Raw genomic sequence first — 23,990 nt, 5'->3', positions numbered from 1 at the left:
GCCTTCCCTTCTCTTCTCCCGGTATCTGTGCCCTTTCCCACTCATGCAGTGTCTTATCTTCATTTCGTTCTGTCTTTCTGTCTCCTTCCCCCACCCCACCTCCCCTCCCTCTCTCCTCCTCCTCCACATGCACACAGTTGTTCTGTTTTCCTTCATGGTTTCTCCTTTTAGAATCTCGGCTTCCCCCTCTCTTTCTCCTAATTTTTATTTTTGTCTCTCTTGTTACACCTCTGCCTCCATCTTCTTCTCTTTATGATACTCTTCTGGATCTATCTATCTATGCATCTAACTGTCCATCCATATATGTCTGTCCATCCATATCTATTTGTATATCTGTCCATCCATATCTGTCTGTCCATCCATCCATTTATCCATGTGATCATCCATTTATCCACCCATTTATCCATCCATCTATTATCCATCCATCCATCCATCCATCCATCCGTCTATCAATCCATTTATTTATTTACCCATCTACCCATTCATGCATCTATCTAAAACATACATACATACATACATACATACATACATCTTCTTCTTCTGGATGACTGTTTCTGCCTCTTTGTTTCTCTTCTTCCTTTCTAGCAGTTTCTGTACATGTTGATCTCTTTTCTTGTTCTCACACTTTCTCAGACGATCTCTCCCTCTCTCTTTATCTCCCCTTCTCATTTCCCACTTGAACTCCTCCCTCTAAGGAGATTAATATTTTAGTAGCCTTGATGTGGCCTCAGGATCTTCAACTCTTTCCATGACTCAAAAGTGACATGTATCCCAAGGGCTTCAGTTCAGGAGCTACTCATTCTCCCCACCCCCCTGTCACCTGCCCGCACTCTGTACAAAGGGAGGGAGGGAGGAAGGAAGGATCTGGCAGCTCCCTCATCATCTCCTCCTTTGCCCTGCACTTCAGCCTGAGCAGGGAGGACTTGGACCAGGAACCCAGAGGTGGGGTGGGCAGGTTCTCGGGAAGACTACTGATGGGTGGTGGCTGCATCCATGCCTTCTGGTGTCTTCTTTGTTGCGTTGGAAAAACATCTACTTAGTGCAAGTTCTTACCAGGCCTTGTGCTGGGGGCTAAGGAGGGATGAGTGAATCTTGAACTCTTCACTTCAAAAGCGTACAGTCTCTCTAGGAAACCATAGAGCTGATTGAGATCAATAAGATAAAAGAATAAACAGTGTTCTCAAAGGGAAAAGGAATTGATTCTGGTTGGGGCGGGGGGCGCAGGTAGAGAAGGTTTTACTGAGGAGGTCAGACATAGTAAGCTCTGGGGAGCTGAGCTTTGCCCAATGTCGCTGCTGCATCCCCAGTACCTAGAACAGTGCCTGGTACACAGCAAGCACTCAGAAAGCAGTGCAATATATGGATGGATGGATGAATGAATGAATTTGAAGGATTTTTAGGAATGTGACAGGGAAAAAAAGGCAAAGATGAGCATTCTAGACCAGTGGTTCCCAACGTGGGGCACACGCCCCACAAGGGGGCTATTTGATTTTTAAGGTGAGAACGAGTTATTAACAGTGAATTTTTTGCATTTCTTATGGTTCTAGGGGCGTCATATACAGTATATAAATATATAAATACGTATTGTGACATAGTTATGCATTTCAGTTCTCTATCATATGTTTTAAAATTTTATTTGCTACTTTTTCATATCACTTTATATTATTATTATTATTATTATTTTAACAATTTCTTCCTCAGTACTTCAACTGTCCTTTTGTTCTTTTATTTTTCTCTTTCATGGATGCCATGTTCTTTGGAAGCTTGTTTAGACCAAGTGAATGGCCTTTTAGGCTTCCTCCATGTGAATGGGAGTTCACTTTTTGAATAAGAATGATATGTCACAGGGTGGGCATCAGGATTTGAGAGATACTTAGGTGGGGCATGGCCAAAAAAAGTTTGGGAATCATACAGAACACCATGATTAAGGATTCAGAGAGGTGAAGGCACATATGGTATTCAGGTCCCCTCTTCAGGGCTGACCCTCCCATCTCGAGATCATGGCTGATGGTCCACAGCTGTGCCCCTTTCTGGGCATTTCCTTCAGCCACCGGGAACTGCCTCACCCAAGGATACCCCTTCCAGGTGGCAGCACTTGGCCCATGACTGGCTGGATCCCTGCCTCCGTCAGGGACATCTGTAAAGACCGTCACAGCTGCTCCGAGCTCCCCTTAGGACCAGCTGAGGCTGAAAATCTACATAGCATCATCCATATTTCAGGCCAACCTCTCCTTTGCCCAATCCTGCCTTCGACTTCCTCCACCTGTATCCCACGTGGGCTCCTTGGTGATGCCCTATGGGCACCCCTCTGTTCCAGAGTCTGTTTTCAGGGAATCTGACCTGATACTGTGTGTTTAGGGAATGGGAAGAGGCCCATGGCTGGCAGATAGAGAATATGAGGACGGGTCAATGTAGCTGGACAGGCAGGCAGGGACCAGATCATAAAGGACCTTGAAAGCCAAGGAAATGAATTTAGATTTTTCTCCTATAAGTAATGGAGAGCTGTTGATCAGTGAGGTATTCAATTAGAGCTGAAATTTAACAATTCACGGGCAGTTGGTGCCAAAGATCAGACAGAAGGCACTAAGACTGGAGACAGGAAAGAAGCTAGGAGACCAAACCCTGGAGCTCCAGGCCTGAGGAGGGAAAGGATAGGAGAAGGGATGGAGGGTGGCCCAGGACATCACCAACAGTTCTCAGGACCTCTGCTTGCTACGTGCACATGTACAGGCATCTCCCTCTCACAGATCCGGATTCTACGGGTCACATGTCATGGAAGAGCACAGTGTCTCTTCTCATGGCCCATGGGCCCCTTTATTATCTCCTGCAATGGTGGGCATCTTAGATAGTCCAGTGCTAGAATATTCCTTGCCTGGACCTTTCTCAGGAAAACAGACTCCAGAAACTTCCATCTGTATCTCTCATCTAATAGAATTCTGGAAGAGCCATGAATCACGGTGCCTTGTCCAGTATCTCTTGGGAACCTCATTTGGGAGCAGTCATGCTTTTGCCTAGAATCCCATGACCTTTTTCACATCCATTGTTACCAGTCTTGATGGTGTGGCTTGTACACAATATTTGTGGCTTGGCTTTTACAGGCTGTGTAATTGGGGCTAAGTCCCACCCCTTATATAGTTCGATATATATCCACAAAGTCAGAATAGTAGGAGTGTGCCCATTTTGAAGAGTTACCCCGGGGAGGTCTGGAATCTGTAGAAACATAAATGATGGACGTTAAAGAGTTGGGTAGTGGGAGGAGCTTGGCACAAACTCCCGTTCTGCCCAATTGTGAGCTGGTGGTCATCAGTAAGACACTTTTTCACCTTCCTCAGCCACCGTTCCCTATTGGTTGAGTGGAATTTGGATGCCTCCCTCCCAAAATTATGAAGATTCGTGAAATAAAGGGTACAAAGTTCCAAGTACAACCTTATTTCTCACAGTTAGACACACATCATGTCATAGGATGATAAACCTATTGGATTATTTTGTTTCTCTTGTTTTCTTTTTAGAAAGGTTTTTGTATCATTTTCTTGATTATACATATAATAAATGATATTAAAGGTAATGAATGCACAGATTTTTAAAAATCTATTGATCCAGATGTCTCTGGGGTTTAACCATCCCCTTTCTCTCCAAGGGAAGAAGCGATGCTGTCCACCTACTTCGAAACCATCAATGACCTGCTGTCCTCCTTTGGGCCGGTTCGCGACTGCTCTTGGAACAATGGGGGCTGCACTCGAAACTTCAAGTGCGTGTCTGACCGCCGGGTGGACTCCTCGGGCTGTGTGGTAAGTGCCCATTGATTGACTCATGAACATGGTGGTAGGCCAAGGTGCCAAGGCTGCTTGCGGGAAGCCCCTCCCTGTGAGGGGAGCCGGTCAAGGAGGATCACACTACTCACCACTCCTACCTTTGTGGCCTCAGCACATCAGCTGCCTCAGTTTCCTCATCTGTAAAGTGGGACAATTAAACCTACCCTGTAGAATTGTTGAGAGAATGAAGTAAGATATTAGAACTTGAGTCCCCAATGTACAATAGATCCTTGAAAGCTCTTGGCTTCGGGAAGCTTGCAGCTCATTTGGGAATGGGGTTGGGGGGTAGGGCATGGCACGTCTTATCTCTAATAGCACGATGAGAGGCAAGTCAATGCAATGTCCTGAAGAGAAAGTTTAGTTGAGACTCAGGTTTGTAGAAGGCTTCCTGGGGAAGCTGGAGTTGGAACTGGTTTCAAAAGATGGGCCCCTGCCCTGGCCAGTGTGGCTCAGTTGGTTGGACATCATCCTGTGCACCAGAAGGTTGCTGGTTCGATTCCCGGCTAGGGTACATGCTCCGGTTGGGGGCTTAATCCCAGTTGTGGGGCGTGCAGAAGGCAGTTGATCAATATTATGCTTTCACATTGATGTTTCTCTCTTCTCCCTTCCTCTCTCTAAAAACCAATAAACTCTTATTTAAAAAAAAATAGAGGGGTCATTTACATCAGGAAAAGAGCAGGGCTGACTAACGTGTGAAGAAAGGATGGTGAATGTGTAGTATGGAGCTTCGTTTAGTATCTAATGTGGGATAAGGACACAGAAGAAGACATGTGTGGCCTATAGAAGAGGATGTCAAACTGGATGATTTTCCCCCATAGGAATGACCTAGGCTGCTTATTGAAAATGCGGGTGTGAGGAATGTGGATGCTACAGAGGGGCGTAGGTCCCAGGATTTTAACAAGTCAATGGATGTATGTGCATGTCGGGGAGGCAGGGGCTGCCTTGGAAGTACCGCCCTGCAGGCTGAACTCCTACCCTGGCATTCAGGCCCTTTCTAGACGTGGTCCCCTTTATGTCCTTTTACACTAGAGCAGTGGTTCTCAACCTTCTGGCCCTTTAAATACCGTTCCTCATGTTGTGACCCAACCATAAAATTATTTTCGTTGCTACTTCATAACTGTAATGTTGCTACTGTTATGAATCGTAATGTAAATATCTGATATGCAGGATGGTCTTAGGCGACCCCTGTGAAAGGGTCGTTCGACCGCCAAAGGGGTCGCGACCCACAGGTTGAGAACCGCTGCACTAGAGCCAAATGGAGCTAATTAGAGGTCGTTCTCTGAACAGATACATGCTTGTTTACTGCCGCAGAGCCTTTGCTCAGGCTGTTTTGTTGTTGTTGTTATTGTTGTTTTTAAGGGGTTGTTACCTGAAGTGAGTTGCTCCCCCAGCCCATTTTATTTAGCAAACAAGTAGACTTCTTTCTGGATCCGTCTCCTTTATGAAGCCTTTCCCATCCTGGCTTGGAGAAGGGGCCATGCTCTTCGAATGATCATCACTGTTCTCTGTGCCGACATCTGTTCTGTCACCTGTGATGATTTATTGCACAGCCTGGCTCTTTGCAAGTTTATCTCACCCGACAAGCTGAGGGAAACCCATGGAATCTGTTGATTCAGCTCAGCGCCCCAATAGTGCCCATCTCAGCAAGTGAGAAGGAAAGAAAGGAAGAAGGACAAGAAGGGAGGGATGGGCCCAGGAATGGAAGTTCCTGCTCTGGACTAGGCTCTTGGGAAGTGGGTTCCTAAGGTGCCGACACAACAGCTGGCAACTAGACTGGCCAGGAGACCAATACAGAGAAGCTTCTAGAGAATGAGATAATGCAGTGCAACTGTATTTGAGACTCAGAGATCCAACGTGCCTTCAGAGGTGGATGGGCAATTGGGGATTTTATTGATTAGAATTCTTGGGATTATAAAAGACAGAAACTCAATGCTAACTAGTTTAGGCAAAAAAAAAAAGAGGAAATATATTGAAATGGAAGTTGAGGCACAATAGGCTTGAGAGGCTCAACCAGTGTCATTGGGACCCCCGGTTCTCTTAGCTCTGATTTCCTCGGCACCTTGTCCTTCTCGGGCCACGCAGTGCGTCCTGCAGGACAAGAACATCTCCTCCAAGTTCCTCCTGAAGTCACGGGATTCCTCATAAAGTCATGGACCAACTTGATTCTCAGCCCTTCCCTGTACCAATCACTGTGGTCAGGGGGAAGGATGGGGTCAACCCAGAACCAGTCATTCCTGGGGCTTGGGCCAAGTGGCCACCGCACCTAAAATACGAGGTAGTGAGTCGGGGGGAAGGCGTAGACTCTCCAGGAAAAGCAGGGTGCTAGCAGCAGAAAGAGGGGCTGTGGATGCATCAGCAGCTGTGTCCTGCAGACTATTGCGACCCAACCCTTCACTTTGCATATTGGAAAGGTGAGGCCCAGTGAGAGAGAGGAGGGTTTGGCTGAGTCTCAGAGCAGGTCAGTAGACAAACACAAGGATGGTGTTGTCTCCAGAACAAGAGGCCGACATTTCTGAAAAGGTTAAGTTGTCTGTCTCTTTTCCCTTTTCCCATCAGTTCTCTTTTCCTGAACTAATTAAGCTCCTGCTTGAGGTTCAATGTCCCAGAAGAATGCAGCCTCAGAATGCGGAGGTGTGTGTGTGTGTGTGTGTGTGTGTGTGTGTGTGTGGGCAAGAATTGTCTTTTTTCCCCTCTCATTAATGTAAACTGGAAAGATGAAGAGATGGGGGGAAAGAACATTCGGTCCCTGGAGGTGAAGAGAAAATTCCACAGTCTGATGAGGTTGTCAAAGACCTTCCTCACTAGATTAAGGATCTAATGTTGAAGCTGCAACTTCAGGGCTCGATGACTGTAAGGCAGGCTTTCTCTCCGCGACTTCAGAGGAGACGGATGAGTATCAGCTTTCACACTGAAATGTAACATCTCTCTCATTTCTCTGCAGGCTCTTCATCATGCCTGCAAAGAGGAACTTTTTCTGACAGCCCCTCTTTTAATAACATCCATACGGCAAAACAATGCTTTATATTTTTAGAGCACGTTTAGAGTTCCCAAGGCATGTCTACACCCAGGACAAACCTGGACAGTAGCTTCCCTCACCCATGTGGGAAGCAAACGGACTTTCCAAGGTTGGAATGGGATGGAGGCCCAATGACATGTCTTCGACATTATTCTTAGTGCCAGAAGAAGAATATTGGGTTGCTCTCCTGTGGAGCTGAGAGGAGGTGGCAGCAAAGAACATTAGGAAGAAGGCTGGTTTGGGTGAATTGGGCTTAAGCGCTGATGTGGTCATTGGAGAGCTTTATAATCCATGGTGACCTCATTAGCCTCTGTTTATTAATCTATTAAAAAGGAAGCAATTGCTCTTGAACTCATAGGTTTCCTGCAAAATCCAAGAGTATAACTGCAAATGATTTGGGATTTTCAAAGTGCCATTTATGTGTGAGATGATAGAACCTCAATTGCTGATGTTTTTATGTTCTGGATATGATATTTGGGATCACGAAAATTCAGGAACACGCCGTATTTAATTTTTTTAATGTTTCTGTAACTGAATTTCATTTTTGTTTTGCTCCATTCATTAGTAGTAGAAACTTAATTCCAGTCAGTTTGGGTTTCCTGCCTCCTCCTTCTTCCTAAACATCCAAGTTCAGGGGGCACCTGGTGTGTGTCTAAGGCACGGAGGTCAGGGGGGTGCTTTGCGCTGGACCGTCACCTCTCAGTCCTGGTACCTGCTGTCTCCTCTGGCCCTGGGCCACCACTCTTTTCTCTCTATTGTCAGGCCCCCCTTTCCCATGTGATGTACAGGTGCGTGTTCCATTCCAGCATCTGCTGCCGTGTTCTGTACATCCCTGCCACAGGTCATTTGAGTCCAGCTGGCTGAACTCATCACATGGCTTCTCCACCCTACGGGAGCCTGAGGCAAGTCCAGCAGCTCTCCCACACCACCCCGAGGCCAGGGTCTGAGGGGAGCTGGCTGGAGCCCTCCTGACCCAGACAGACATTTATAGGTGCCTGCTTTTATGGCAGGGACGGCACAGGACCATGCTTGCCATCCACCAGATACTACCTGGCAGGAGAGGCGCAGATCCCCTTTGCCTTCAGATCCCTTAAACCCACGTGATTTTCTTCTTTAAAAATCCTCTTCTTTCCTCATCCTCTTCTTTCCTCATCATCTTCTTTGCCTGAAGGGAATAGAGCACAGGATGTCTTTTAAGCATATTCACCAGCATTTATAAGGCCATCCTGTTTGACTTTTAACATTCCTCTCTTCCCTCAGCTCAAATGATCCTTCTGTAACAGATGACAGATTCTTTTATTTATTATTATTATTTATTATTATTATTTTACCTTCTAATTAGACTTCAACTTCTTAAACCCAATTTTTTTAAATGACTACTTTGCTTGGTTTTCTGGTTCTGCTGTGGTCCTCTCGTATGCAGTTGCCCAAATTGGAGAGGGTCATCGGGTGTGTGGTAGGCAGAAGAATGGATCCCCCAAGCGTGTCCAAATCCTAATGCCTGGAACCTGTGAATACATCAGAGGGGGATTAAATTCACATGTGGAATTAAAGCTGCTGATAAACTGATTTTAAAGAGAGAGTTTGTCCTGAATTATGAGGTGGGCCCAGTAGAATCACAGGGTCCTGAAAGGGGGAGGAGGGAGGCGGCAGGAGTTCAGAGCGGCGCCCTGTTGCTGGCTTGGAAGGTGGAGGAAGGGGGTACATGCTAAGGAAAGTCTCTAGACGCTGGAAAAAGCTAGACTGGAACCCCCACAAAATCTCCAGAAAAGGAGTGCAGTTCTGTTGACACCTTGCTTTTAGCCCAGGGAGACTTTTAAGCTATGAAACTGTAGGATAATGAATTTGTGTTGTCTTAAACTGCCAGTTCATGGTAATTTGTTAGAACAGCAAAAAAAAAAAACAAACAAAAAAAAACAATGCAGGGTGAATGAGACTATGGAAAGGGAGGGTGATGCAGGAGATACTACATGAGGAATTATCCTGTTATTTCAGTTTTCACTTGTTTCCAAGGATACACTCGCCTCCTGACCAGGGTGGAGGAAGTGACAATGAGCAAAGCGTCAGAAGAGGGAGGGAGACTTGCTTTCCGCTACAAGGTGCTGAAGAGTAGAAAATTGTTATCTATTAGAAATGGTATCAACCTGACAAACGCAATTACATCAGCGAGGCGGTTTAAAAAGTCAGCTATGTTTTCACTTATTGTGTGTGGCAGAATAAACATCGCAAAAATTGTAATCAAGATAGAGGACAAAACCAGAGAAAATTGTAAGCACTTAATCATGGCATGATGTTGAGGACAGTTCCACCTTCTCTGTCGCTGCTGCCCCGGAAGCATGTCACTCAAGCTGTTCCTCTGAGTTATCCTGGTTTCCGGGCTTGGGAAGGGGCCCTTTGATGGACTCAACCCCAGGCAATCAAGTGAAATAAATGCCAATTCACAGCTCTCCCCCCCCCCTCTTCCTTCCAATGATCCATGGTTGCATAGCAAACTGGCCCCAAATTCAGTGGCGTAAAACAACTAGTACAACTAGTTTCTTTTGCTCACAGTTGTGTGGGTCAGGAATATGGGAAGGGCTTAGCTGGGTGGTTGGCCTCTGGTCCAGGACAGGTGGGGTACTTGAGACTGGGGGGTTTGAGTCCGCGAGAGCCCATTCACTTACCTGTCTGGGGCTGGGGCTGGGCCTGGGGCTGGGGCTGGGGCTGGGGCTGGGGCTGGCAGCCAGCCGGTGGATTCAGGCTGTGTTGGACCTCAGCTGGGGCTGTCAACTCCAGTGCCTGCCCATGCCTCTGCATTTGGCTTGGGCATCTCACACCAGGGAGGCTGGGTGTGCAAAAGAAGCATCCCAAGATCGAGTGTTCCAAGAGCCTAGGCAGGGGCTTCAGGGCTTCTTAGCACGGGTTTCAGATGTCCCAGAACATCATTCCTACCACGTTCCATCGGTCAGGCCATTAGGTCAGCTCAGATCCAAGGGAGGGAACAGTACTTGGCCTGTCCATAGGAATTGTGTGGCCGTCTGTCATCTACCCATTTACCTACAGGATGAACTCACAGACCAAGCTGCCCCCGCAGGAAAGGAGCCTGGAGAAGCCCTATCCAGGCCAGCACCTCTCCCCTTATACATTCAGGGAGACAAAGGCCTGAGGAGATGCGGGAATCACTCAGGTTCCTGTAGGAAGCAGTGATCCAATCAAAATTTGATCCCAAGGCCCTTCCTCCTCCCAGTTGCACCTTCCTACAGTTTTGGCCACAGAGCATCAGCCACTGCAGCATCCCAAAGATCTATTTAGTGTGCAGGACCGCGAATGGATCAAAAGAGACAAAACCAAGAGCCCCGCCTTGTTTTATAGGCTAGTTCCCAAGAGGAGGTGCACTTCAGCCAGCGGGGCTGCGGTTGTAACCTGGCACAAATCACTTGGTATTTGCACAAGAATACCCAACAGGACTGGCAGAGTGGTGTGGAGAAGGGCAGTGGCGGTAGGAAAGACCAGGCACTCACTAAGCACCGACTGTATGCCAGTTCCCTTATGTTCACGGCAGCAAATGCTTGTAACTATACTCCTAGATGGGGATCATTATATCCATTTCACAAGAGAGAAAAGCTAGTCATAGAAGAGCAATCATCCACACAGTGCCGGTGCCAGGCATGATTCTAAGTGCATTGCTTATTTCAGCCAATTTAATTCTCACAGTCATCCTCTGAGCTAGGTTTTATGACTGTCTCCACTTGGTACATGAGAAAAACGAAACTGTCTGGTGGAAAAAGAGGGGCTGTGAAGATACATAGAGGAAGGAGGGGCCCAGTGAGCCGGTCGAGTCTTCATAGAAAGGGCAGTGGGAGGTGCGGGGGTTGGCACCCTGGCCGGGTCCTAGGGAGTGATGGTGCCTTTGGGGGCAGGGGTATGTCTAGTGGCAGTTCTAGTCCTATCTCTGGCTTCCAGACCAGTCCCACTCCGTTCCATCCTCTCGTCACCCAGCCGCATTCTCACCTGCTCTTCTCCCTCTTGTTCTCTTTCCATTTGACCTAAAATGCCACCTGGCCTCCCTATGGAAAAACTCAAGGACCCCTGGTTGCCCAGAAATGCTGAGAGGCAACAACAAAAACTGCCTTTTAAAAAGTCAAGATGCCTAAAGATATGAATTTTCATTTGTTATAGGTCAGGCGCCTCTTGGCACTGCTCAGCAGGAGGCAAAACCTGGAATCTGGCTCATTTTAGGAGAGAGGCGGGTCCTCTCCATCCCTCCTTCTCCAGCCTTTAATGACTCAGTTGGACTATAATGAAAGGAAACAGAACTCAAGAGGGGCAGGGAACGCGCGGGTGAGGAGGGGCCGCAGAGTGAGGAGTCACTTTGAAGCACAGCCCAGGCGCTGCTGACCTGGAAAACCCAACCCCATCCGCCCGGCGGTGGAGCAGGGCTGAGCCTCGGTGGGCCTGGCCCCTGGGAACTGGTTCTTCCTCCCCAGCAACAGACTCTCAGAGCTCAGCCCATCCCTGCCGGTCAGCGACAGGGGTGTGATGGATGCACAGCAGAACCAGGGCAGGCTGTGCCAAAGTCCAAAACAGGAGGAGTGGTGCTGGCCACATTTTTCTCCCCTCCTCCCACCCCCCCCCCCCCGCAAAAAAAATCTTTAGAAATATGCAAAGTCAGGAGGCAAAGCATCCTTAGGGAAACTCAGAGACTCCTGGATTGGGAAAGAGTATTTAAAGGGTGGACCATCTCCCACGTGGTGTCTTCATCCCAAGTGCCCTCAAGTCCTGAGACAGAGAATTCTCCATATACACCTTCATCCGCAACACCAGCACTGATATTAGTATTGATAGCATTAGGGAGCTGGTGCTATTGATGAACAAATCAATGCTACCACCAATATCAGCGCTAGTACTGATGGAGATAGATAATAGAGCTTCCGAAGGCCTGTGATGTGCCAGGCCCTGGGATACATGCTGTGAACAGCATCACCTTGACTCCTCAGGGCCACCTTATGAGACAGGCACTGTTATCACTCCTCCGTTGTCCACGGGGAAACGGATTCAGAAAGCGCGAGAAACTTGCCCACGTCCAACCAGCCGGGTAAAGGCAGAGCAGGTATTCAAAGCTGTCTAATCCCAAAGCCCGTTCTCCTAACTCATCAGATGTCAGCTTCCACCAGCTGCGTGTGGTTCACCAGGACAAAGTGAACGTCCCCAGTGTCAGGGACGTCAAGGGAGGGGGCACTTCTCTCTCTCCACCCTCCTTCAGTGTCCAGAATTCCTTCTCCCTCCTCTGCATCCAGGAACCTGGAGGAAGATAAAAAAGGATGAGTGTGAGCCCTAGGCAGTTTGGCTCAGTGGATGGAGTGTCGGCCCGCACACGGAAGGGTCCCAGGTTCGATTCCTGTCAAGGGTGCTTACTTTGGTTGCAGGCTGGATCCCCGGCATGTTGACGTTTGATGTTTCTCTCTGTGTCTCTCCTCCTCCCTTCCACTCTCTCTGAAAACCAGTGGGAAAATATCCTCAGGTGAGGATTAATTTAAAAAAAGAGGATGAGTATGAGAAAAGGGGGTGGGGATGGTTAGAAAAGAAGGAAATTGGAACGGTGCCCATTGACTCGGTGCTTGCACACAAGGCTCTGGGGGTGAAAAGGAGGAGTTGTCCCTCCGGGGAGCTCTGTGCTTGCATCTTTCCTTTGTAAACTTCCAGGAAAGGGGAGGGGAGGTTTCTGAGATGATGTGTGGCATTCTCATCAAGCCTATTCATCTTTTTGTGCTATGACGTGTTTTTTTTTTTTATTCTTTGTGTGACATTTGAAGCCTTTATTCCAACCCCCCTCGTTTTATTTCTTTGGGACCTGCGTTTGCTGGGTCTGATGGCATTTCTGGTCAGCTGGTCTTATTGTGTGGAAGTCATTCTCTGTAAAAGTCAGGGAGCAGCCCCCACCCTTCCAAAGTGATAGGTTTCACCCATGGATTCCTGGAAAAAGGACAGGAAGGAGAGGAGCCCCCTGGAGGCAGGGATGGGAGCTGCGGCCGGGTTCTGCGGCCTGTGGGCTGCAGGCCTGGGATGAAGGACTTCGGAGCAGGTGCCAGCCATTCCGGGAGACAGTACCCTAGAACCAGAGAAGCAGTTTGGGACCGGCCTTGGGAGGGGCCAAAGTCCCTTTCGATTCCTGAAATCTATGTCCTCATCAATATATGTTCTCAAAGGGCAGTTATTTTCTCCCACCATCGCCTTCGCCTCCAGGAGGTCAGTATCCTGTTTAAAGCACATTTTCTGGCATTAGAGAGCCCTGGGCCCAAAACTCTCTGTCATTCACTAGCCGTGTGGCTTTGGGACAAATCACTCAAGGCCTCTGGTCTCAGGTTCCTGTTGAGCGACATGGGATAAGAAAAGCTGACAAACTGCTATTCGGACTCACTGAGATGATGCAGACAGAAGGGGCCGGCACCTCTCCCGGAGCAGGCAGGGAACTGGGGAGCTGTTAGTCCCCTTCTCTGGTGTTTCCTGCTGGGATCTTGATGGTGATGGTGATGGTGGTGGAGGTGGCGATGAGAGCTAAGATGGTCTGAGTGCTCATTGTGGTCCAGCACCTCTGAGATGGATCTCACTCTTATACCCCTGTTCTTCCAGGTGGGGAAACTGAGGCAGAGAGAACTTAAATAGCTCACTGAGGCCCACATAGCTCCTACGTTCTAGAGCAGGACTGAAAGCCACGCTGCCAGAGGCCAGAACCCTCATCTAGGGCACATTCTTCATAACGTCGTTTGCAGTGGTTGCCTATATTCCATGGACAGGAATATACCATTGTTTACTTTGTTTTAGTGATGGACATGTTGAGTGTTTCTAACTTTATCCATTATAAACAAGGTGGCTCTGAGCAGAAGGCTTTGAGTTATTTGTATATTTAGAATAGACGTCTATAAGGACAGTTTTCCCATTGCGTTGTATTCCACAATGTGGGAGAAGGTGTGGGATAGAATTTAAAATATAGATATAGATATAGATATAGACATATAGATATAGATATATGTAGAGAGAGAGGGAAAAAGAGAGAGGAACATCAATGATGAGAGAGAATCATTGATTGGCTGCCTCCTGCTTGCCCCCAAAACGTGGACCGAGTCTAGAACCTGGGCATGTGTCCTGACCTGGAATCCAATTGTGACCTCCAGGTTCATAGGGTGACACTCAACCACTGAGCCACACCGGCTGGGCTTTTTTTTTTTAACAGGCTATGGCAGTGTTGGCAAACTCATTAGTCAACAGAGCCAAATATCAACAGTACAACGATTGAAATTTCTTTTGAGAGCCAAATTTTTTAAACTTAAACTATATAGGTAGGTACATTGTTATTAACTTAATTAGGGTACTCCTAAGGCTTAGGGAGAGCCACACTCAAGGGGCCAAAGAGCCGCATGTGGCTCGCGAGCCGCAGTTTGCCGACCACGGGGCTATGGGGTTTGGCCAAACAAGTCCTTGGAAAGAAGAATGATAAAATAAAAGTGGTACTGTAGGGGGTAGAGACTGGTGAAATGTGCACGATGCGATGGATGCTAGTGGGAGAGTCCAAACGCAGAGGGTCAGTCAGCACAGAGAGGGGCAAACGAGGAGGCAGGCGATGGGCGGGGTCAGACCCAGCCCCTGCAAGGTTCTCCGGGAATGTGCGGAGTGCTGTGAGCACAGAGCCCATAGCTGCTGGAATGCTCATAATTAGACACTTTTCTTCTCTGCTTTCTTTTGTTGTTGTTCAGTAACTCATGCTCATTGTAAAATAAAATAAAACAAATTCAAACACTGCTGAAATGTATAAACCAAGGTCCTCTTTCTCTACTACTCACTCACGTTAGAAATAACTTTGTCACACACACTTTGGTTTATATATTTCTTGCTATACATTTTACCCCTCTACATTTGCAACTATAAATGAGAATTTATATATGTACGTTTAGAAATGGAAGCATAAAGTTGTGTTTTTTGCGGGCACCTTTCTATATCAGCGCTGCATGTCTTTGTACATACTTTTCAAGGAGCATTTCCTTTTTTCTTTTTTAAAGAGAACTGGCTCCCTATCTTGATCTTAACAATATGTAAACCTCTTTCCTTATGTAGAAAATAAAGATGAGCAGATGGAGCCCAAAAGCACAAGCACTAAGTTTGGCTTGAGCCCTGGTATCCCAAATTATAGTCTCAGATTTACTTTTTCATACAGTGTAGCTTCCTTTTATCTTTCATCATCAGTCTTTGATCTTTTATCATGGGTCTTGGGATACATGGGGGAGAGATAATCACTATTATTATTAATTGAAAATATGTCTTCTCCCTTATATTCTCCAACTTCTCATGGACTAGGCCTTAGTCCGTCTTCCCCTGCAGAAGTAACCACAGCCCAGACTTTTATACTAATCATGTCCCTAATCTTTTCTTTATAGTTTCCCCACCTATGTAGACACAGAATACACTTTTTTTTAATTGCTGTTGGTGGGAGTTCCAGCATTCGGCACCTCACTGAGCTAGGAGACCTGATCTCTGCTGGTTGAAGCACAAATTAGTGATCCACGGACTTACTTCAATTTTAGCTGCATTCACAATGCAACCCTAAGTACCTACTATGTGTGGGACACTCTGCGGGGCCCCAAACAGCCCTGGGCATGTGTCCTGGCTGGCAGAAAGCTCCCAGTCCATTTACCTAGCCCCGTGGTCGGCACACTGCGGCTTGCGAGCCACATGTGGCTCTTTGGCCCCTTGAGTGTGGCTCTTCCACCAAACACCACGTGCGGGCGCACGTACAGTGCGATTGAAACTTCGTGGCCCATGCGCAGAAGTCGGTTTTCGGCCTGGGCGAGTCTGTTTTGAAGAAGTACTGTTGATATTTGGCTCTGTTGACTAATGAGTTTGCCAACCACTGACCTAGCCAAACACTGCCACTTCGGATCCTGCCCCCGGGAACCACACATAGATACCTCCTTTGGGCACGCACACAGGACAGACTGGCTCCTGCCCTGCTGCTCCCCTCTGGTGTCGATTCCGGTCCTTTGAAGCACCAGCACCCACGCAAGCATATTATTTATTTATTTTTCCAGCTGGTCCCAAACCTTGCAGGCTTTTCCGAAGGCATATTTTAAAATGTGACAGCTCGAGTTCATTCTGGGGGAGAGGAAAGCCTGAGGCAAGGAGTGGGGGTAGAGAGAGAAAGAGAACGAATGTCTCTTGAGCGACTGCTCAGTGTCACTTTGGACCTTGGATCCACCCCAGCCCAGTGGTACTGCCGCCCCCACTCTGTGATGGTGACGGGCAGCGAGGTGCCCCGCGTCACCCCGATCCAGATTGGCAGCACCGGATCAGAGCCCAAAGCTGGAGGCCACCAGTAACCTTGGTGGGAGCATTGAGAGCGCTGGTCCGGGGTCGGGCTTTCCGGAGCACAGGGCCCTGTTGCGTTTATGAGGACATGGATGTGTCAGTGACCTGTCAGTCTTCTCACCTGCATGGCAGCACCTGCACATGGGTGGCCGGGGAGCCCAGCGTCTGGCCGCTCGGTAGTACTCAGCAAATAGCAGCTAGAGGAGCGTGCCAGGGGGCTGTCAAATAGCCTTGCAGCCCGGTCGGCGTGGCTCAGGGGTTGAGCATTGCCTATGAACCAGGAGGTCACGGTTCCATGGTTCCACTCCAGGTCAGAGCATAGGCTGGGTTGTAGGCTCCGTCCCCAGTGGGGGGCGTGCAGGAGGCAGCCGATCAATGATTCCCTCTCATCACTGATGTTTCTCTCTTTTTCCCCCTCTCCCATCCTCTCCGAAGTCAATAACAAGAAGGTATATGGGAAAAAAAAGAAAAGAAAAGAAGGAAGACTTGCAGCACCCGCCCTGGGGCAGGATGGTGGGTGCTTTGCTGTGGGTGGCGGGGAGGTGAGTGTCAGAGCTGGTACTTTATGCCCTGCCCACTTCTAGTCACCTTGGACTTGGGGACCCTCAGCGTCCAACATATATGGCGTCTGTCTCCATTCAGGGGTAGGCCTTTTTCCTTCTCGTTCTTTCTCTTACATTGCTGTCGGCGACAAAAAAATAATAAAATATGCGAAACGCCCAACATTACACTCAACACATGCGTGATGAATCTATTCCCACAGAAGCATATGCTCCACGGCTGCTGCTCCATGCCTCCCCAGGCCAGCCTGCTTATGAAGTCATCTCTCAGGCGACCCATAAGAAGGTGTGGTGTGGGGATGCAGCCCGGAGCTGCCGGTGGACTTTGTAGCTCCAAAGGATGGGGAAGTGGAACCAGCCAGTGCGAGCCAGCCAGTAATGAAAGGTCCCCACGTGAGGAGCGTAGTGGTACCAACGCCATCCGGCCGCGGTTGATAATCCTAGTGAATATTCACAACACATTTAGAGCAGTGCCTGGCACACGCTCAGCACTGTTGAGTGCGAGCTATTATTGTTATTAATGAGCTATACACAGGCTATTCATTACCATCCCCAGACAGTTATTGAGTAGCCATTCTTCAGGTCTCCTGGCAGATGTGCTTGGGGAAGTGTTCCCTGGCCTCCCTTCTCTCGGCCCTCCGTGCTCACCTGTGCCACACAAACAGCCTCAAGGACTGTAAGAATGGGCACACGCACGTTTCTCCCCGGGCCCACCCCCCTTCGGAACCGATGCCCCCGGAGGGCTGGGCCCCAGGCTTCCTCACCTCGGTGACCTGGAGGACAGGAGGCTTTGAGGGGGCCGTTGCTGGACCGAACGCCCTCTCCATGCAGGTCCTGGGGAGCTCCAGAGAGAGTGGCAGAGGCCTGGTGCCTCCCACCAGGAGAATAGCCAGTCGTCTGAAGAGGCTGAGGGGATGACCAGCAAGCAATGCCCTAAGGCCGCTCCCCCTAGAGCAGCCCTTCTGCAGGGCTCCCCAGCTCAGGGTCCACCTACTATGTGAACCTCCCACCTGACCTCCCTTGGGGTGCCTGCAGCCTCTTGCAGAGAACCAGGGACGTGCAGGCACCTTTCTCGTTGAACAGATGAGAAGATGGAGGGCCAGAGACGGGAAGGGAAGTGCCCGAAGCAGGGATCGTAGCTGGTGTCTCCTAATGCCCTGGAGTCCTCTAATGGGAAAGACAGGTGATCATATTCCTGCTAGCTAGCCGTGATCATGCAAATCCAGCCACGGGTTTCAGCACTGTGGCCATTCCAGCACTATTCGTAAGCATAAGCCATCTTGAACCATGACTTCCCTCCCGCTCAGGGTTGCCCTCCTAATTTTTTTAGTTGGTCTAGATTCTCCTGGAGGTCAGGGACCAGCACACCCCTACTCGTCTGCGTCTCCAGAGGATGGGGCCCTGCGGTGCGGTGGGGAGAGCATGGGCTGGGAGTCAGACAGGCCATGCTTGCACCCGGCTCTAGTCCTGGGAAGCTGAGCGACACAGCAAAGGCACTTCCGGCCTCGAGGCTGCTCCCTCTTCTGAAACATCGGGGTACCAAGAGCAAGCTCACAGAATGGTGGGCCTTCCTCAGGAGAAAGAGGAAGACACCCAGTGTGGCAACCGGGCCACAGTAGGTGCTCAGAGCCTTTGGCTTTCCCTTTCTCGTGTCTTCAGTGTGTGATGCAGCCCAGACGGCTGGCAGGAGGGGAGAATAGCTTGTTGGTATTTCACTGGAACTCAGGCCAGAACTAAGCCATGCAACCAGACATCTTATTACATTCCAAAAATATTCACCGTGCAGCAAATACTGAGTGATAGTAATCACAAGAGCTAAATTTTTATAACAGTGGACAGCTTCCCATGCACCAGGCGCTATGCCAGGGACATCATCAGATGTCTGATTCTTTCCCCCGTAGCAAGTCTGAGTAGGTATAATTAGGCTCATTTTGTATTGAGAGAATTGAGGCTCTGAGGTTAATGAAGTGACTGGCTAACATTGCACAGCTAGTAAGGGGCAAAGCCAGGTCAGACTCAAGCCGGGCCCGCCTGACCCCGAGGGCCACCCCAGGTGACTCCCTGCCCTGTGCTGGGCACTGGGCTGATGCTGAGGGGAGGACACTGTGTGTGTGACACTCCCCTCAAAGGCCCAGAGATTCACGGGAAGACGCACTGTGAACCAGAACCCAGCCCGCCTGCTGGGAGAGTCATTAACAAGGGAGAGAAGGGAAAATGATGCCTCCCAACTTGGCATCGAAAGGAAGTAGGGGCTTCCACACGAGGGTCCTTTGTCTTGTCCGCTGTGGCCCTGTGCTCCCAGCCACCCCAGGAGGCAGCTCTTCATTATCAAGTCTGTTTTTAAATGGGGAAACCAAGGTCAGGAAGGTGTGGTGACCTGCCCCGAGTCACACAGCTAGGCAGTAGCAGTGTCTGGATTCAACTTCATTTCTTTCTGTCTCCTTAGCATCCCTATGCTCTGGGGGTCAGGAAGGACCTGCGTGGGGGGCTCTCTGAGCTGTAAATGATAGATACATAGGAATCTCCCAGAAGATCAGGGCAGGCCCGGCCGAGGGCAGAGCAGGGACCAAGGACCTTGCATGCAGCAGGCACTGCTGGGTGTGTGCGGGGCCATTTCCAGAGCTGGGTGGAGGGCCAGGTGAGGCAGGGAGGCTTGGGCTGTGTGTCCGGGAGCTCCCCTTGGGGCTGGGGACAGGCTCTGCTTTCTCCAGGAGGCCCCAGATCCCCTGGTGGTGCCCAGGGCTTCAGCCCTCCATTACCAGGGATATTGATCCCTTAATCCTTTTTTGCATGCCCACCCCTTCCTCCCTGTCAGCATCACAGCCCAGCACACATTGAGTGGCAGCTGAATTGGCATGAGTTGATTAAAACTCCTAGTAATAAGGGGCTCTCGATGCTCTGGCCGTCCAAATCAATGCCGGCTGTGACAGCCGGGTGATGGTGGCCTTGGTGACAGATTGAGGTTGAGGAGGGAGAGGGCGGGGGCCTGGGCCTCCACTCCCCCTCACCCCAGCAAGTACACCCGACGCCTCCTGGGACAAGGAGAGCCAGGCCATCCCAGCCTCCAGTCCAAGGGATGGTGTGTACCAAAGGGCTCAGCAGCCCTTACTTAGCTTGTGTGCTCCTCAGTAAATTTGCTTGTGAAATGGGTACAGCTTAGAGGTGCCCCTGAGTTTTGTTGTAGGGATTGAAGAAACAGCACATGGATAAACGTTCAGCACATAGTAGGTGCTCAAGAAATATCCATTTCACTTCCTTCTCTTCCCAGGCTGATATCTCTGATCTGTGTATGGGAGATCACTGCCAGCAACCTTTCTAAGTCCTCTCTTACCCACCAGTGACCTTCCCCGGAAGTTTGTAGAGTCCTGGAACCAGTCCAAACCACCAAGACATCCTAACCCTCTACCTCCATGTGCATCAAAGGAGAGAGCACCTGGTGGCAGTCGGGGACCCTTTAAGGTGGACACAGGAGACTCCCCTTTCCTGTGTGGCCTTGGGCAATTCACTTGGCCTCTGGGGGCTTTAGTTTCCTCATCCGAAAAGTGAACAGGATGGTGCTGGTCCTACCTGAACATTGCTGGGAAGAGCAAAACTTGCCTTTGGCCGTCTTCCTCCCCTGTCTGCATGTGTGGGGTCCCCTCCCATGGCTCCTGGATGCATTTCCCACTTGGGGGAAGGTAACAAGGCATCCACCACAGCGTTGTCCTGTTTTGAGGCCCTGCCATTGTGGGCAGGGCTTGGATCTGGTTTGGTTCTCTCACAAGCCCAAGGAGGCAGGACTTCTTTTCTCTGGTGTAGAGATGTGGAGACTGAGGCTCGGAGAGGGAAGGCACGCAGGAAGGAAGTAGCTGATTTCCCTCGCAGCTGCAGGATCCCAAGTGGCTGATGGTGTGCCGAGCCTGTCATTCATATCTAACCTCACCTTTGCCGCCTTGTCGCATTTCATCGTTGCCATGAAAGGCTTGATGGGAGCTGGTTTCTCCTCTCCAGCATCCATTGGTCTGCCACTCCCACTCTGGGGATGGTTTGGTCATGATCAGGTCTACAGATGTTGTAACTGAGGCCCAGAGACACCAAGTGACTAGCTCAGTGAGAGCCTGCAAGAGGCTGGGTTCAAGGCTGGAGTTCTTTCCGCACCCTGCCCCTCAGGCCCAAGGTGCCAGAGAATGTCCACACCGATGTCCCCCAGAGCCCGGGGAGGGGCAGGGCTCTCCTCCAGCACCTCGGGAGGTCTTCCAAGCTGATATACTAGGAGAGCCTCAGGCCCCAGGGAAACTTCTGCTTTGTAAGTTGGTTGTTTTCCTCTCTGCTCAGAACAGCTGGCCCACCTTCTAGACCTGGGGGCGGGATGGGAGAGCAGCTCATTACAAAGTTTGCACTCGGAGCAATTTGCATTCCATAATTAATGAACATTAAAATGCATAATTATAAACAGAAACAAATGGCTTGGTCCTGATGCAAAGCTGGGCTGGGAAAGAGGGAGAGCAGGCTCAGGGGATGGAGGAGGAGGCTGGGGGAGGGCCAGCCTGTGATGGGAACAGCTGGGGATCCCCTGGATGCCCCTTCCCTCACAGTCTTCAAGGCCTTCAGGCTCAGGGACCCAGGCCCAGGGTCCCCCTGTGGGTCCTTGTCTGGGTTGGAGCCCAGTGGGGACTGTGAAGTCCTGGAGCCCAGCTGAGGGGGTTAGAGCCCAGCTCTCCCACCTACTTACTGCAGAACCTCCAGGCAAAGGAGCAGCCCTCCAAGGAGGGGGGTCGTCATCAGATAGACCTGCCCCTTTCTTTAGCCACTCCTGGTCCCCAAGGCCTGCCTCTCCAGGCCCCCTTTTATGATTCTAATAAAGTGCTTACAGATAATTGAATTCACTAACCAGTAATCTCTGTAAAGTAGCAAATCAAATCACCTCATTCCCCTGCCAACAGCCCTCCAGTGCCTTCCAGCTGTACTTGGAATAAACTTAAGATGCATTTCCCTAGGCCCGTGGTTGGCAAACTGAAGCTCGAGCCACATGCGGCTCTTTTGGCCCCTTGAGTGTGGCTCTTCCTAAGCCTTAGGAGTACCCTAATTAAGTTAATAACAGTGTACCTACCTATGTAGTTTAAGTTTAAAAAAATTGGCTCTCAAAAGAAATTTCAATCGTTGTACTGTTATTTGGCTCTGTTGACTAATGAGTTTGCCGACCACTGCTGTAGGCTGAAGTCTGGGAGGGCAGGAGATGGGGGGCGGGTATCAGCAACTTTTCTGTGTAAGGACCCTGCAGTAAATATTTTAGACATTGAAAGTCACATGCGGTCTTATTTCTTTATCTTATATTCTTCCTTAAAGAAATGCCAAAAAAAATGTGTTGTTTTTTTTTAGTAAGAATACATTCTGAGCTCTAGGGCTGTGCAAAAACAGGCTGTTGGGGGAGTCAATGTCCTTTCTCGATTCTTCCCATGAAATGCAACTAAAAAGCCTGTAGGTTACATATGAAACAAACATAGGGCTGTGGGAAGTGGAGAAAAGAAGGCAGGCCAGCTAGGGATTTGGGGACCCAAAAAAAGATATGGTGCTCAGTGCTTTGGAATTTCTTTCTTCCCCTCATGTCCCAAATTTGGAGTGGAAGGAACCAGCGACCGAAACACAGTTGGCAAAGACCAGAACAAACAAAACAAAAAGGGACGACAACTCCAAAGGCCCGCTCTCTTCAGCCAAAGTGCCAGGAAAGGCAGCCTCACAAGACAGACCCTCCTTAGACATCATCATTCTAGGAGAAATCTCCGTTCCCTCCGCATCGACATGAAGGTTTAATGTAATCTCTGTCAGAACCTCAGCGTGATTCTTTAAATAGATATAGACTAGATTTTTTCTGAAACGTATGTGGAAAGGCAGAGGAGCTACCATGGGCGAGACTTATTTTGAAAAGGAATAAAATGGAAGGACTCAGTCGACTCTGTTTCTAGACTGAAATAGCTACAGTAACCCAGACTTGTGGGGTTGGTGGGAGAACAGAGACAGATCCGTGGAAGAGCACACAGAACCCAGAAATGAGCCAGGAAGGTGAGCTCAGTGTGTTTCTTTTACAGAGGTGCGAAAGCAGCTTAACAGAGGGGGGAGGGGGGCGCGCTTTTTCAGAAAAGGGTGCTGGCAGGTACACTATCTTTTTTTAAAAAAACTCCTCACCGCCCTGACCGCTTTGGCTCAGTGAATAGAGCGTCGGCCTGCAGACTGAAGGGTCCCAGGTTCGATTCCGGTCAAGGGCATGTACCTTGGTTGCGGGCACATCCCCAGTGGGGTGCGTGCAGGAGGCAGCTGATCGATGTTTCTCTCTCATCGATGTTTCTGACTCTCTATCCTTCTCCCTTCCTCTCTGTAAAAAATAAATAAAATATATTTAAAAAATAAAATAAAATAAAAAAATCCTCACCCAAGGATATATTTTCCATTGATTTTCAGACAGAGTGGAAGGGAGAGAGGGGTGGGGGGAGAATGAGTCCACGTGAGAGGGACACATTGGTTGGTTGCCTCCCGCAGATGCCCCGACTGGGGCCAGGGATGGAACCCATGGCTGAGGAATGTGCCCTTGACCGGGAATCAAACCCACGACCCTTCAGTCCGAGGGGGATGCTCTAACCTAGGGGTGGGCAAACTTTTTGACTCGAGGGCCACAATGGGTTCTTAAACTGGACCGGAGGGCCGGAACAAAAGCATGGATGGAGTGTTTGTGTGAACTAATATAAATTCAAAGTAAACATCATTACATAAAAGGGTACGGTCTTTTTTTTTTTAGTTTTATTCATTTCAAACTGGCCGGATCCGGCCCACGACCCTTCAGTCCGAGGGGGATGCTCTAACCACTGAGAAACCCAGCCAGGCTCAAGTACACTTTCATAGGCAAAATGTCAAACCTCAGTGTAATCCTCACACCTCATGCAAAAATGAACTCAAAATGCATCACAGAATCAACCATAAAACAAAATGCTATTGATATTTCTAGAATACACATACACATACACACACGCACGCACACGTGTGCACATGAGAAAATCTTCAGGATTGGGGCTTGGCCAAAAGTCCTTAGATTCCAACGTATGATCCATAAAAGAGAAAATGATAACTTGGATTTTATCAAAATTAAAAACATTTGCTCTGCGAGAGTTCATTTGAAGACAAGTTACGGAGTGGGGGAGAGAATATTTGCAAACCACATGTCTAACAAAAGTCTAGTGTCTGGAAAATATAAAGAACTTTCAAAACTTAGCAGTAAAAAACCTCAAGCAATCTAAT

General features: G+C 49.1%; 1 protein-coding gene across 1 annotated transcript in view; it reads left to right on the top strand.

The window, feature by feature from the left end:
• Window positions 1–23,990, top strand: part of LOC102436882 (astrotactin-2) — a 483,991-nt gene that overhangs the window by 166,720 nt on the left and 293,281 nt on the right. The window contains exon 7 of the mRNA XM_023755930.1: window positions 3,638–3,788. Coding sequence (XP_023611698.1) covers window positions 3,638–3,788 — 151 coding nt within the window. The remainder of the gene's footprint in view (window positions 1–3,637; window positions 3,789–23,990) is intronic.

The sequence above is a fragment of the Myotis lucifugus genome, unplaced genomic scaffold (genome assembly GCF_000147115.1).
Source record: "Myotis lucifugus unplaced genomic scaffold, Myoluc2.0 scaffold_87, whole genome shotgun sequence".
NCBI lineage: Eukaryota > Metazoa > Chordata > Mammalia > Chiroptera > Vespertilionidae > Myotis > Myotis lucifugus.
This window is presented reverse-complemented; position numbering and strand designations above follow the sequence as displayed.